The 13,379-nt window shown below is 41.8% G+C and overlaps 2 protein-coding genes across 9 annotated transcripts in view; one reads left to right on the top strand and one right to left on the bottom strand.

Annotated features, from left to right (window-relative positions):
* The window catches only part of ank2b (ankyrin 2b, neuronal), a 90,023-nt gene extending 81,748 nt beyond the window's left edge, over window positions 1-8,275 (top strand). The window contains 6 exon segments of the mRNA XM_079295340.1: window positions 4,021-4,113; window positions 4,745-4,828; window positions 4,971-5,135; window positions 5,431-5,619; window positions 5,898-5,989; window positions 6,589-8,275. Of these exon segments, the coding sequence (XP_079151466.1) occupies window positions 4,021-4,113; window positions 4,745-4,828; window positions 4,971-5,135; window positions 5,431-5,619; window positions 5,898-5,989; window positions 6,589-6,796 (831 nt within the window). The 3' untranslated portion in view covers window positions 6,797-8,275.
* A 1,726-nt stretch (window positions 8,276-10,001) lies between these two features.
* Window positions 10,002-13,379, bottom strand: part of camk2d1 (calcium/calmodulin-dependent protein kinase (CaM kinase) II delta 1) — a gene marked incomplete at its 3' end in the record, with an annotated part of 107,688 nt that continues 104,310 nt past the window's right edge. For 5 of the 8 annotated variants that reach the window (XM_079295335.1, XM_079295330.1, XM_079295333.1 and 2 more), the window contains 2 exons: window positions 12,624-12,852; window positions 10,002-11,393 (listed from right to left, as the gene is read on the bottom strand). In XM_079295335.1, the coding sequence (XP_079151461.1) occupies window positions 11,390-11,393; window positions 12,624-12,852 (233 nt within the window). Of the gene's footprint in view, window positions 11,394-12,619; window positions 12,853-13,379 lie in introns of those variants that run through there. The other 3 variants (XM_079295331.1, XM_079295336.1, XM_079295337.1) reach the window with 1 other exon arrangement.

Here is a 13,379-nt window from a genome sequence, read left to right as displayed (position 1 = left end):
TTGATAGACTTTAAACCCATATCCCCCAGTTCAGTCATGGTGGTAGAATCAAGAGCATCACCAGAATCTGTAACATCAGTCAGTGAGTTTAGACCACTCTCCCCAGATTCCCCCTTACCTGAATTTACAACAGCAATGCCAGAATGTGTATCGTTCCTGAGATCAGCATCATGTTCGCCTGAAAATTTACCATCAGATATAGATTATGTCGCATTCGGAAATTTGGAATCTCAGTTTTCAGAATGTAGGCCATCATCTCCAGTATGTGCACCATCAGAGTATGAGAATGAGAGAGGAAGGGCTTTGTCGTCTCAGTCACTGCCTGAATACAGACCAATGTTGCTTGGATCCTGGTTGTCCATGGCTGACAAAAGAGCATCATCTCCAGAATCAATGCCTGAGTTCAATGAGAACAGGTCACTTTCTCCAGACTCTCCCATCCCTCAGTTTACAGTATCATTGGAGTACAAGCCTACACATAGGTCATCATCACCTGAATCAATTGGTTCAGATTCAGAGCGCGAGCTTATGGTCACGTCATCAAGAGACAATGATAGACCATCTTCACGTGAATCCATTTCATCTGTCAATGAGTTCAGTCACCTATTGCCTGACTCACCAGTACCAGATTTTATGAGAATATTGTCTTCTTATTTTATGGATGCTACCCATGTTGATAGATCATCTTCACCTGTGTCTCTGTCATCAGACTCTGAGTTTGTTGCTCTACCTATTGATTGCTGGATTGATGATAGCCCAAGGCCACTGAGCCCTCAAACTGTGGAGTCAGAGGAGGAATTAGGTTTTTGTTGTGAAGGTACTGAACTTTTGAGTCATGTGACGTCTTATTTATTACCTGGTCAGTCTTCATTATTACCAAACAAAGGGCCATTGGCGGAGTCATCATTATTAATTCAAAGTAGTGAGACAAATGTCAATCCTAACTGTCAAAAAATGACAGGACTGCAATCAGAAGTTTTGTCATACGAAAGGATGCAGCGTGGATATGAAGCTGAAAGTATCTCAACTTTACAAACCACGGTTTGTGAGGAAGACTTCCAGAAAGACTTTCTTGTGAAACCATCACCAGTTCAAGATGCAAAAAGAAAGGAGGCAAAGATCCTACACATCGGTTCTGGAGAATTAAAGATGAAGACAGTCTCACAAAGGGTAAGACTGAGAGCATGACAAGCAAGCAAATACTCCCTTTTGTTTTGGACAAATTCATTAACATGTCACTTGGATAAAGCAAATAACTGCTTTGATGAACTAATAACAGGATGGTGTGCAGTTGCATCAAATGCGTCTGGAATTAGTACGAAATGTCCTTCAGTTCTTATCTATTTGTCTGATCTCCTTTTAAAGTGGCATGCCATGGCTTCACAATAGTGTCCTAAACGTAAATGAGATATTGGCTGTATGGAAAATAATCATTGCACAGTGATGCTAACCTGGTGAAATGTTGAGGTCATTTTAATGGTGCATACTAACATGTACACAGATTTTCAATTTTTTTAAACTTATTTAGATCATATTCCCTTGCAGGCTCCTGCTCAGACACCAGAGGAAACACAGTTTCAAACAGATGTTGTGGTGTATGACCCAAACTCATTCACAACCCACAGAACTGTTACTCCAATTCTACCTGCATCTGAGAATACATCATGTTTAAAGTTGGGCTTATCACATGGGCACCCAGAGTGGAAGTTCTCCCGTAACAAAGCACAGCCCAGTGAGCTTCTTTCACCCATGTCAACTCGGTTTTTGGTACCACCAGATTATGAAGCCGTATTTTCAGGACACCAAACACTGAGAGTTTCTCAATACAGCCAAGCCTCTTTGAATGATTTGAGTCCAGTGTACCCAGTGTTCAGTGACTCAATTTCAGCTCAGATTGTGACTGATGCCACCACCAAAGGAGAGTCTGAAAGTTCTAAAGACTTGGAATTTTTACCAGACTTTAACAGAGTCCTCTCTGAATTTCAATCAGAGGATCCAAAGGTCGTACCAAGGGAACTCAGTAAAAGATTGGAATCTCCACAGCACTCTGACTCAGATGTGGAGTTCTTCGAGTGCAGACAAGCCTTCTCTGACTTCTCTGAACCAGAAGAAGTGAAACTGGAACATGAGATTACCTATCATATTTCTGAACCCCTGTCCCCAATGCCTGGGAGTAGCTCTGATGGCTTCCTGAAAGGAAGCCCTCAGTACACTGCTCACCCTTTCCTCCAAGTGGAAGATTACAAGCGCTTCTCTTCTAGCAGTGAAAGTCTCAGTGAATTTGCTTGTGATTCGGATGGTTCACGGGAGTGTCAAACAGATGACAACCTCCCGTTGTGTGAGGAGCTGCCTTCCAGAGACCAGGCAGGGTATTACGATGATGATGACTTCCTGGGAAGGGTAAGGGGTTGGTGTTGAGCATGAGCAGAGTGCTGCACTTGCTTTTTTCTAGCCAGGCCAGACTTGTTGCTGTGGTGCTGCAGTCAAGACTCAGAAGATAAACTACGCAAATTGGCACTTAACCTTAATGAGGCTGATGAGTGCTTTTGTGTGCATGAGTGCCTACACTTTCAAGGAAATAACAAAAAATTAACAATGTGATGATTCTGTGTCATCAGTAGGTGAAAAAGCTGTTGCCATTGGTGGTGTGATGTATTTGCAATTCCTAATTTTTAAGTCGGCATTGGTGACATTTACAAGCTGATAAACAGAACTTCATTTATAATATATAATTCTGCATTCACACTTGCACCTGTTTGCATCCTTTGATTTCTGCTTGCTGTTGTTACCATCAGGGTACGAAAATACACATTTGACAATCAGAGGGTCTATTGCTGTGCCATTTGAAAATTAGAGTAATGTTCTTCAGCCACACATACTTCAAAGTTTAAAGGAATGGAAAATAACAGTATATTGTTCCCTGGCATATTTCCCATAAATGTTATTGTTGTGACTCTATGGGTCATGCTAACGTTGCACTTGCCAAGTCCATTGTAGAGATTTGGGGTAACAAGGATTAAAAAACAAACAATGGATGCACAAGCCTCCTAAAGCTTTTCAAATAATTTTTACATGTGGAATTTCAAGCGCTTGTCTGACTCTAAGTAAACACAAAAAGCAGCACACTGGGATAGTCATGTTGGCTAACTGCATAGGGGTCTACCTCCGGGGAGGTTTTTTGCCTCCCGTCCAGAGTTGTGCAAACCCAGCCTGCACCCGCAAAGCTGAGAGCTGGAACCAATCCATTACCCTCAATTATCTCTAAGTAAATTCCAACTTGTGACCTGACCCACAATCAGATATACTATAAGCTTGGCAGTACAGGCAAAAGCTATAGGGTTGGACAACAGCCTGTGGATTGGAGAGGAAAAAATCACTCTTCAGGTTTTCAATGGATAATGTTGTGTCGCCACCTGCTCAGACCATGATGTGAAGTTTATACTCAGATAACTTTTAATCAGATAATAGTTGACTCTAAACATGGAAGGGAGTAGCAGGACTGCGAAGTTTAAATAGCCCAGAATCTAACAACGGCCTATAGTGTATAGGTTTCTGAAGTATATCTGGTACCAGTATTACTCTCTGTGGCACTGTTCTGCTTATCATCTATTATTGTTTTTAAATGCAAAAAACCTTCACAATATAGATCAAGATGAAATAATTATCACCCAATTTAAATGAGACATTTTCCCCAAATTGGATATTTTTTGGGGGGATAGATCTCAAGGGGTCTGAGACATCCTGTATTTCGCGCACTGGTTCCCATCCTTGCACGTTTAATTCATTTGAATGTTTTTTGTAGAACTGTGCCTTCTCTTCATCTCACATCTCACACAACACATCACTACAGCCATACATTTTTTCATTCCATTTGTCTGTACATGAACCTTTTTGGCAAGCGAATCATAAAAAGTGAGGTTCAGAGAAAAGAAGGAACAGCTGCTGTCTGCAGCAGTGTGCTGTAGTAACACTGTGTAGACCTGATACATTGACCCATGCTGGTTGTGTGCGCTCTCCCAGGCGATAGCAGAGGAACTAGGGTTGCTGTCTTCTGATAGCTCAGAGGAGGAGGTGCTGACCACCAGGGTGGTCCGACGCAGAGTTATCATTCAGGTAAACGAGCATCAGCTGCTGCAGCTGTGCAGCCCCAGTGGTGCAGGGTTTGTGGGAAGCAGCGCTTTAGTGCTTGTTGGTGTTTTTTTATACTTGACTCACGTTAATTATATCATACTGAATGTCGCTTACTTGCTTGGCACAAAAGTTGCATTCTGCAATGCAAAAAGTACAATTTGTAGAAAGGGGCCTTTAAACGACATTTAGGGTGTTTTTGTTCATTTGTGTCTGCACACTCAGCTGCTTTCGTTTATGTTTTACATTTTTTCATGTCTATGTCATTTTCTTTTTTTCTGTTGTAGAAATGAAAGCCCCAATGTGTACAATGTTTTGTGACTTTGGTAGTGCCCTAGTGGTCAATACAGTGTCAATACAGAGACTGGAAGGCAGCAATGTGAGAAACCACTTTTGACAAATTTAAACATATATATCTTTTTTTTTTACAAAAAACAAAACAAATCTATGCTAGAATGATCAGAATGATTGAATGATTCTACAGTTGCATCAAAGTTACACCCATAGGGGCTTTAAAATAGATGGGGTGGTGTTAGTCATGTACTTTATATCAGTTGGTTCCTCCCCTCTGCGCACTAACATATGAACTGATGGTATGTGTTTTGTCTTTTTACAGGCGGATAACCTACCAGATATCCCCCCACACACTGTCACAGAGGAGAAGTACACAGATGAGCATGGCAACATGGTCGTTAAGAAAGTAAGCTTTCATTCAAACATGTCCCGCATATCCAGCATCACACTTATAATCACAGTGCTATTCCTTGGCCTGCATGATGAAAGATGTTTACCAGTTTACAGTTGTTACAGCAAAGTGATTCCCTCCCTGTTTCGTCCACCAGATCACTCGGAAGGTGATTCATAAATATGTGTCAGCAGACGGCATGGAGACACAGGAAGTGACCATTGAGGGCTCACACCAGGAGACAGTGCAGATTGAGGACGGAGACACAGTCTCCAGGGTGGTGAAGAGAACCGTGATTCACAGTGAGGGAGAGCAGAAAGAGGTCAGGGTCATCACCAGCACACTTTAATGATGGCTGCATCACTGGGTTTCCATTATGTGCCCTAAACATAATCTGTGTAGTTTATGAAAATCATTTTTTGCTAATAATCCTTGTCAGTGTGTCAGTAAGACTGCATCTAGTATTTTTTATATTTTGATCATGAAGAGATTTCTTTTTTCAAAAGTCGTATTAAGTTTGAAAATACTTCTGACTAAAAACACTCGATAAACGTCAAAGTACTCGGCACATTCTGTAGTACTAACCGTCCTTTGACATCTTCTCGTCTTCTCTCCAGTTGACCTTTTCGGAGCCCCTGGCCCTGGGAGCCGCCACAGCATCAGAGTTTGAGGTGGAGCCAGTGCAAGGTCGAAAGGTCAGCAAGGTTGTCAAGAAAACGGTAGTGAGAGGCGAGAGGATGGAGAAGCAGACGGGAGACCCCTCACTGGCTGCAGACCTGCCCTCAGCCAGACAGGACTTTGAGAAGGTCAGTGTTTCCAAAAATGAATTCAAATGAATTCGATGAAAAGAGGATTGAACACATGTGCTGCTGTATGTGTTTGGAGATGATCTACTGGTCATGAGAGGAAATACATAAATGTGGAGGTGTTGATGGTCATGATACCAAAATCACAGTCTCGTGCTTTCACTAGATGCTACTATGTTTTGTGATATCTTGTCAGTAATTACAGATCTTTATGTCAGATAGTGTCTCTTCTCTATCCTCCTTCTGATCCGTCTCTCCTCCCTCGGTCTTTCCTCCAGGCATTGAGTTATGCGGGAGGCTTTGGGAAAGTGCTCCTGCCTCATGTAGTAGAGAAAGAGATTGTGCAGGACGACGGTTCTGTGGTTAAAAGGTCGGACAGCAGCATGGGAATGTGTAGAAATGACCACAGTGTGCAGTTAGCAGAGCTTAACCTTGGACGCATGGTGTGATTGCACTCTTCCTTCTCCTCTAATGTTACAGTCCAAACTTTGATTTAGATTTGTACATGGCATGGCAGAGTAAGTGGCAATTAGAAGACAATGTTTTACAACCAGGGTGTTATTGCAATCTGGGTGTTGCTGCTTCATCATGTCTCAATCAAAAAGTTTGCAAATGAAACCTTTTCATAACTGATAACGAGCAAAATTTTTAGCAAAAACGGTAAAAGTATTGAATTTAGACAAGGTTGTGTGATTTGTGTTGAAGTTGTGACGTACCTGTTTGCACACATTGGAAACGTAAACTGGTCACATGTAAAAAGTCTCCTTTCATCTTCTGAATATGACAAACTCAGTTCAAATGCTCTTCAGCTTACTGTAGCATGGAAACAGGCCAGTGGGGGAGCATGTCATTATATCTAATCTGTCTTTTTTTTGTACGTGAAAGGAAAATGTAATGCTTATTTGATTTAATGATGTCGTTTAACATTGGCAGTGGATGTAGCGTGACTCTTCTGTCTTGTTCTTGCAGAAGCCAGATGCGTAAGTCGCGAACCCAGAAGAGGACTGTGGTGAGGGATGGCCAGGGGAAGCACGTGCACCTGGAGCGTCTGGACGACAACCCGGACGCCCTGCAGCCCGACGCACTGCAGCAGCACCTGCACCAACTGCTCCAACGCTACTGCGAGGACGACCAGGAGGAGGAGGAGGAGGAGGAGGAGGAGGAGAGCTTTGACTGAGCTGCTGCTTCCGCTGACCTTCCTTCTACATCTTCCCCTGAAGCCTTTGGTGACGTACGCTTCCTCTGATCAAGATGTCCCAGGTCCCCCTCTTGTTGTCCTCGCCAATCACTGGATTCAGTTTTTTCTTTCTTCTTCTTTCTGTTGAAAAACAGTCTTTTTGTGCTGTGACACTCTTCCTTCCTTCCTTCACATTGTGTTTCATTTGCTCTTTTTGTGACCAAAGATGGAACCCTTCATTGTTGTTGGGTGATGATTTTTGGCTGCTGTGGTGTGATGATGGTACGAAGCACCAATGGTGGATCAGTCAAAAGGGGGCATCTTGGACATTTGGCCTCATGCACAGCTCTCTTCTTGAAGAAACATTTGTACATAGAGGAGATAAGAACGTCATGCTTGGACTGGGGAATTCAAAGCATTTAATAGATTCGCCCACCTAAACCTGCTGTACATGCACCGATTCAGCTGGAGAATGGCACGGTACAGATGAGATTAATGGTCCAGAGAGAATCAATGTGTGCATCACCATGGACTCTTTATACAGCCAAACAACACCCTGCTGATCTGTTTACAAAGGCTGTGTGATCACACAGCTGCGTCTGTTTTTGTTTTTGTCTTTCCAACGTGTGTTGTGCATTCACATTTATCTGTCACAGAGCTGCCACTGTGTGTGTGTGTGTATATAGAGTGTGTCTACTGAGAAAGAAAGTAGAGACGAGGGATGTTTTGATGCAGATCGAGCACTTACCCTCGCTGTCGTCCGTGTGTCATCCTCCACCTTCACATGCTGCTTCTCCTCACCTCGTACTGCAGCGGTGCTCATGTACCATCATGTCCTCCATCAAGCCTTCTAAAGGAAACGGCTGGCTAGGTTTTTTTTCTTATCAACAAATCCCAAATGCAGAGCCAGACCAACAATGAATGGGCCTACGAACAGCTATTGTGTGTGCATCAAAGCCTGACATATCTTCCTTCTCTGTGCCATAGTGTTTTGGGGGAAAACTCAAAGTCAGGATATCTCTGCGTCTGCTTTATGGAACTCTATGGACGGGCAATTTAGTTTCTAAAATTCTCATTTTCACCCTTTAATGTCATAAAACATCTTGTGTCTCATCATCAGTTTTCATAATTTACAGTTTCCCTTTGTATCCTGCATCATGGCCCATTTAAGAGAGGATGAGAGTCTTTATTTAGAAGATTCTAGCTTGTCTTTCTGCCTGTTGTCTTTCACCAATTACCACATTTAACATTTTCGGGGAGCTAAAGTTCTCTGTGAACATGCTGCAAATCAATCGCTGTGTCAGGCAGAAACTATGCTTTGATGTGAGCTTAAATGACCACATTTACAGTTTCCCCTTAATACATTTAGGCTCCTTAATTATTACAGCACATTATGAGGCTTTCTCATCATAATCTTAACATTCAATAATTACCAAACAGCCACTTTACCAAAAAGTGACATTGCTTTATCTGATGCTAGAGGGGGGGGGGGGGGGGGGGCATCCTATTTCACAGAACTGTGTTTCTTGGGTTCCAGACATTCACAGTAATCAATGCAGCTAAAGGAGCTAGCATGAGTGATGTCATTCATTATAAGTCAATCCATATCCACCGTCTGAGTCCAGAGTTCTCACCAGAGCACTACCTGTGATCTGAAACAGTCCCTAAGAAACGCCCTCTTTCCTCCTGTTTGAGTGACTACAGTGACCAGCAGGAAACGACTGAGTCTCTAAAATAATAAAAGTATATATTTGTGAGCCATTCTGAAAGATTTACGTCTCCAGTAGGAACCGTTGGGTTTGGGGCTGAGGGGCACTGATAGGTCAGATAGTGCTGAGAGACGGACGAACACATTGTTGGTTTTGGTCTTTTCATGGAGTTTGTTGACAATAATAAAATATGGACTCACATCAGACTTATCCTTTAAGTTTTTAGAAACCACACATAACATGGAGATGTTCTCACTGCTATCAAAGGATTGACACATCAACTTAAACTCAAAGTAAAGTCGGACTTCCACTGACATCTGTCATCACATAGACTACTTCCTTATTTATTTATTGCCGTCCATTTGAGATCCCTGTATCGTCCAGCAGCTGAAGCTGAGAGTGGTGTGTATGTTTGGGTGTGTTTGAATGTGTTCTGCAGCTAAAAGTCAAGACAAATGAATATCTGTTTTCTCTTTGCCATCAAAGACAAACAGCTGGTTGAATTGTGTACAGGATGATCTTCATCTACAGTTGTAACAATACGATCCTCACGTTGCCGTTTACTTTGTGTCTGATCCGATGGAAGAATAAAAGAAATGTCAAAAAGAGACCACCGATTTGATAAATGAGCATCTTGTTTCCATGGTAATAAGAATATATACATATTAGCAGTGCATCTATGCGGGCATGTATGACTTTATTAAATTACTACTAAAAAACAAACCAGAAATGCTAACAAGGCCTAGCAGCTGCCATGTGTCCATGGCAGAAGAATAAAAATGTACATGAGTCAAACATGGAGTGATGTCATTCTTTCTGACGGCAGCTGGAGGGAGTAATGCTGATTGGTGGCGTCCATACTTTTGGACAGTCCAATAATAATAATGATGGCTAATAAGGGAGAAACTTGGACAGATTTGTCCATGAAGCTTAGTCCAAGTGACAAAGAAAGAGTTTGAGCAGAACTAGATAAAACAACGCAGACATCTCAGAGTAAAAACACCAGTGACTCATTTAGTAAATATATTAGTACGCATTATATTAAGAGGTAATATTCATATGAATGACTTCTCTGGGGCATTTTTTTTATTTATTCATAACCTAGACTGCAGTGGATGTAGTCACCTTTAGTCCCCCGTTGGTTTGTGGACTACCGTTTCAAAGTCTAGTGTTCTGGAGGCAGAAATGATTATGTGGACGAGAGCGTGGCGCTGGGAAGAGCGAGGCCCCTCGGGGGCCAGGTACCATTAGCAAGCTTGGTTAGCAAGGTGCACCCGTAATACACATAAACTGGGATCACATTTGGGATGCTCAAAACAAGCTGGTTTGTACTGACTAGAAAAAGTTTACATCAGACTCCTTTTAGTACAACGAGCAAAGCTAATGTCACGTATGGTGATGTATATATACACACACATATATATGTACACACACACACACATATACAAACACACAGTACGGGGAAAAGAAGACAAAATGAAACAAGTCCAAACAAAGTCTTTTGGCATATATCACACTTTTTATTTGATATTTCTGAACCATACATCAGGCTTGTCCCTTCATGGTAACATTACTGTGTGTACCAGTGTCCCATCACCCATTTCAACGCATCTTAGACAGATAAAAACAAAGTGTGCTGTGTGAGGGACAAATGTCATTAACAAAACAATGCAAACTGTTTTCAAAGCAAACTATTTGAAATTTCCTTGACACAAATAATCTTCAGTGAACACCCTGTGAGAGAGATGAACATGCTTTTCTGGAATTTAATTTCCCATTTGTTTTTTATTCACAGCACCCGAACCTGAAGTGTTTTAAATATGGACCTTAAGATATGAATCTGCAGCGTTGCAAACAAATCCCCTTTCCCTTTCAGTTAACAGTGAGGATTAAATAGCACAATAGAGTAACAGAACAAACTCTAATGTGATTTCCTGCCTAGAAATTTGGGCTAAAAATGGAATTCCCTCATTATAAAAAAAGAATGGCTAACTTGGTGCGGTAAACATTGGCATACACCAGTCGGACATAGAATAAAGGACTCAATCAAGGAGGAAAGCATTAATAATGAGAAGAGGAAGGACAGGCATCAACAGCACAATATCAAAAGTAAACAAGAAATTAGCTGATACAAATCACATCATTAGTTCCTTACTGTATGAAAAGATGATGAGACTGGACAGAATTGTATGCATGTCGTCTATACATTCTATCAGAAGAGACTCTTCCCTGTGGTGATGGAGGTCCAAAGTAAAACACATGTTTTAATTGATTATAAAACAAGTTAAAAGTCCTCGTAAACAAAAAAATTGCCAGTGGCAAACCAGAAAACAGATGTGTAAAATGAGCTGACTCAGCTCATATGGATACTGCTAAACAAAGAGAGAGCAATTCACATCAATTACCAAACGTACACATCACCAAAACAAAAGCAAGCTTGTGGCCGACCTTTAATACAATTCTAAAAAGAGTAAAAAGCAGATGTGTGATATATTGGTCATTGTGCCAAAAGGCGAAAACATCACAACAGCTCAATATGTGCACTATTTAAATGAAAACTGTCAATACATGATGACTGGAAGTTACACACATTTCAGCAGGCAGTTCAAAATGAATGAACTGGAACAACTGGCTCCTCTGAAAACCTCTTCAGTTTCAAACATACTGATCCAAACACGCCACACTCGCTCACTACCAACCTTTTGTTTTTAACATGTACAATAATCTTCAGTCCAGCAGCGACAATATGTAAACAACACACAGAGAGGGCGGAGCTCTAGCTAGTGTGGACAGGGATTGGCTGAGGGATTTGATGGACAGTAGGTAGGCGGGGCCTGTCTGAATGTTGCAGGCTGTCGAGTGTGTGTCGTCAGAGACGGTCCTCTCAACTGAAACACACATCACACGTGGATTAATTACAAGATACAAAAGCAACTCAAGAAAATAAACAGGACATTTGAATTACTACATGTTTGTTTGCAAAGTCAAATATTTTGTACTTTCCTTCTGCTTGTAAATTCTTTTTAGAAATTGGAATGTCTCATTTTCCACAGCGGGGGTCATTAAACTGGACTTAATATAATGAAGAACTGAAGTTAAATTGAAGGTTAATAAGATGAAAAGTTTGACTTTAAGGATGGCAGGAGAAGCCAAGGCTGCAATCAATTTTATGACCATAATTTTTAATTCATGCAATCAATGAGGCATGTGCAATATGGTTGAAAGCGTCACAATAGGGAAGTGGACCTTGAGTTTTGTAAACTGTTTGTTCCAAAGTAAGGAATGAACTGTCAACATTTAGTATAAATGCTGATTAGTTCTTATAGTTCGAAGCTGAGTGCGATCAGGTAGATCTGGCAGGAGGCTGCGGTCCATCAGGACCAAGACCTCACGCCACATAAACAGCTTCTTTCCATCCGCAGTCGGGCTCATTAACAGAGCCCGGGACCCCCACTGACTCTGTCATCGCAGGACAAACTCCCACCGGTCACTCCCCTGCACATCCCTTCTATTACACGACAGTTACATCTCACTGCTTTATAGACCTGTTGACCTGTTGATTGATTGATCTGTTGCTTGTTTATAGACCTGTCATCTGTTCGTTTGTGCACTTCATTATATATTTCACTTTATTTTATATTTCATTTATTTAATATCTCTCTGTAAATTTGAATATGTTTCTACTTGCACTGATTGTTGATTGTTAAATGTTTGCACCTCCCGTCACGCCAAATTCCTCGTATGTTCAACATACCATGGCAATAAACGGTTCTGATTCTGATTCTAATCACTACTATCACGAAAACTACTCCTTCATATTTTGCGCCAATTGATATGTTTGAAATCCATATTCTTGGTGCCTTAAAAATGAAATTCACGACATATTTCCGGTGCCCCGTGTGTTTAAGTCGCCTTTAACGCATTCATGTGAAAGCTTAAATAGCAAATTAAAACAAGTAGATCAGGCAAAATATAGATAAAATAACAAAAGCATTAAATATGTGTGTAAAAAGAAATCTGCAGCCAACAGAATCCTATTGACCAAAGAAACACTTTGACTGGAAAGTACTGGAGGTGAAGAACAGAGAGGCTGACAGGGCCGGAGGCGGTGAGCTTACTTGGCGGGCACGGTGGGAGAGCCGGAGCGGTGGAAGTGGATGTTCTGCCACTTGCTGTCGCGGCGGTGCCAGATACGGGTCTCCTCTGACTGCATGGTGCGAGGCATGCCGTTGCCGTCGATGTACTGGGTGAGGCGGATGTAGGCGATGCAGGCCGCCTCGTCCCCGATCAGGTGGACGTGGGGGTTGAGCAGGATGGTGTGGATGGGCTGCTTCCCCTTGGACAGAGCTGCAGAGGATGAAGAGGGGGGGTGGATCACAGTCAAACTCGATTCAGACTTAATGTGACAGCTCATCAGACCAGGGCTCAACAATAAGGATGGAAATAGCTAAGAAGTGAGCCATCTGGTTTCTTTCTCATCCCTGGGTTGCATGTACACAGCACTGATTGGGCTCCTGGGAGGAGAAGGTGTTGGTATCGACAAAGTTCACGAGGTGAAGCGCAAGCGAGCATTTCAATTATCCTGGTTAAAGAAGGTTAGCTGGGTGGAGTTGGAGGATGTGAGCAAAAACCCTTATTTATTAACTTAAATAAAGATTAAACATGAAAATTAACTTTGGTCTTCGTTGTTCTTTGATAACTGGTAATGAATAAAGTTATAACGTTTTTATAAAATCAAAATAGGGAACGTTTTTCAGCCCAGAACGTCTTGACTCTTTTCAAATGTGCTCACATTCACTTAAAAACACAGTCAAATGAAAAATACTTTTTGCTTGGAGTGTTTCTGATCGCTCTGCTGCATCACTCGACCATCT

Source organism: Melanostigma gelatinosum (assembly GCF_949748355.1).
Source record: "Melanostigma gelatinosum genome assembly, chromosome: 23".
In the NCBI taxonomy this organism is placed as follows: Eukaryota; Metazoa; Chordata; class Actinopteri; order Perciformes; family Zoarcidae; genus Melanostigma; species Melanostigma gelatinosum.
This window is presented reverse-complemented; position numbering and strand designations above follow the sequence as displayed.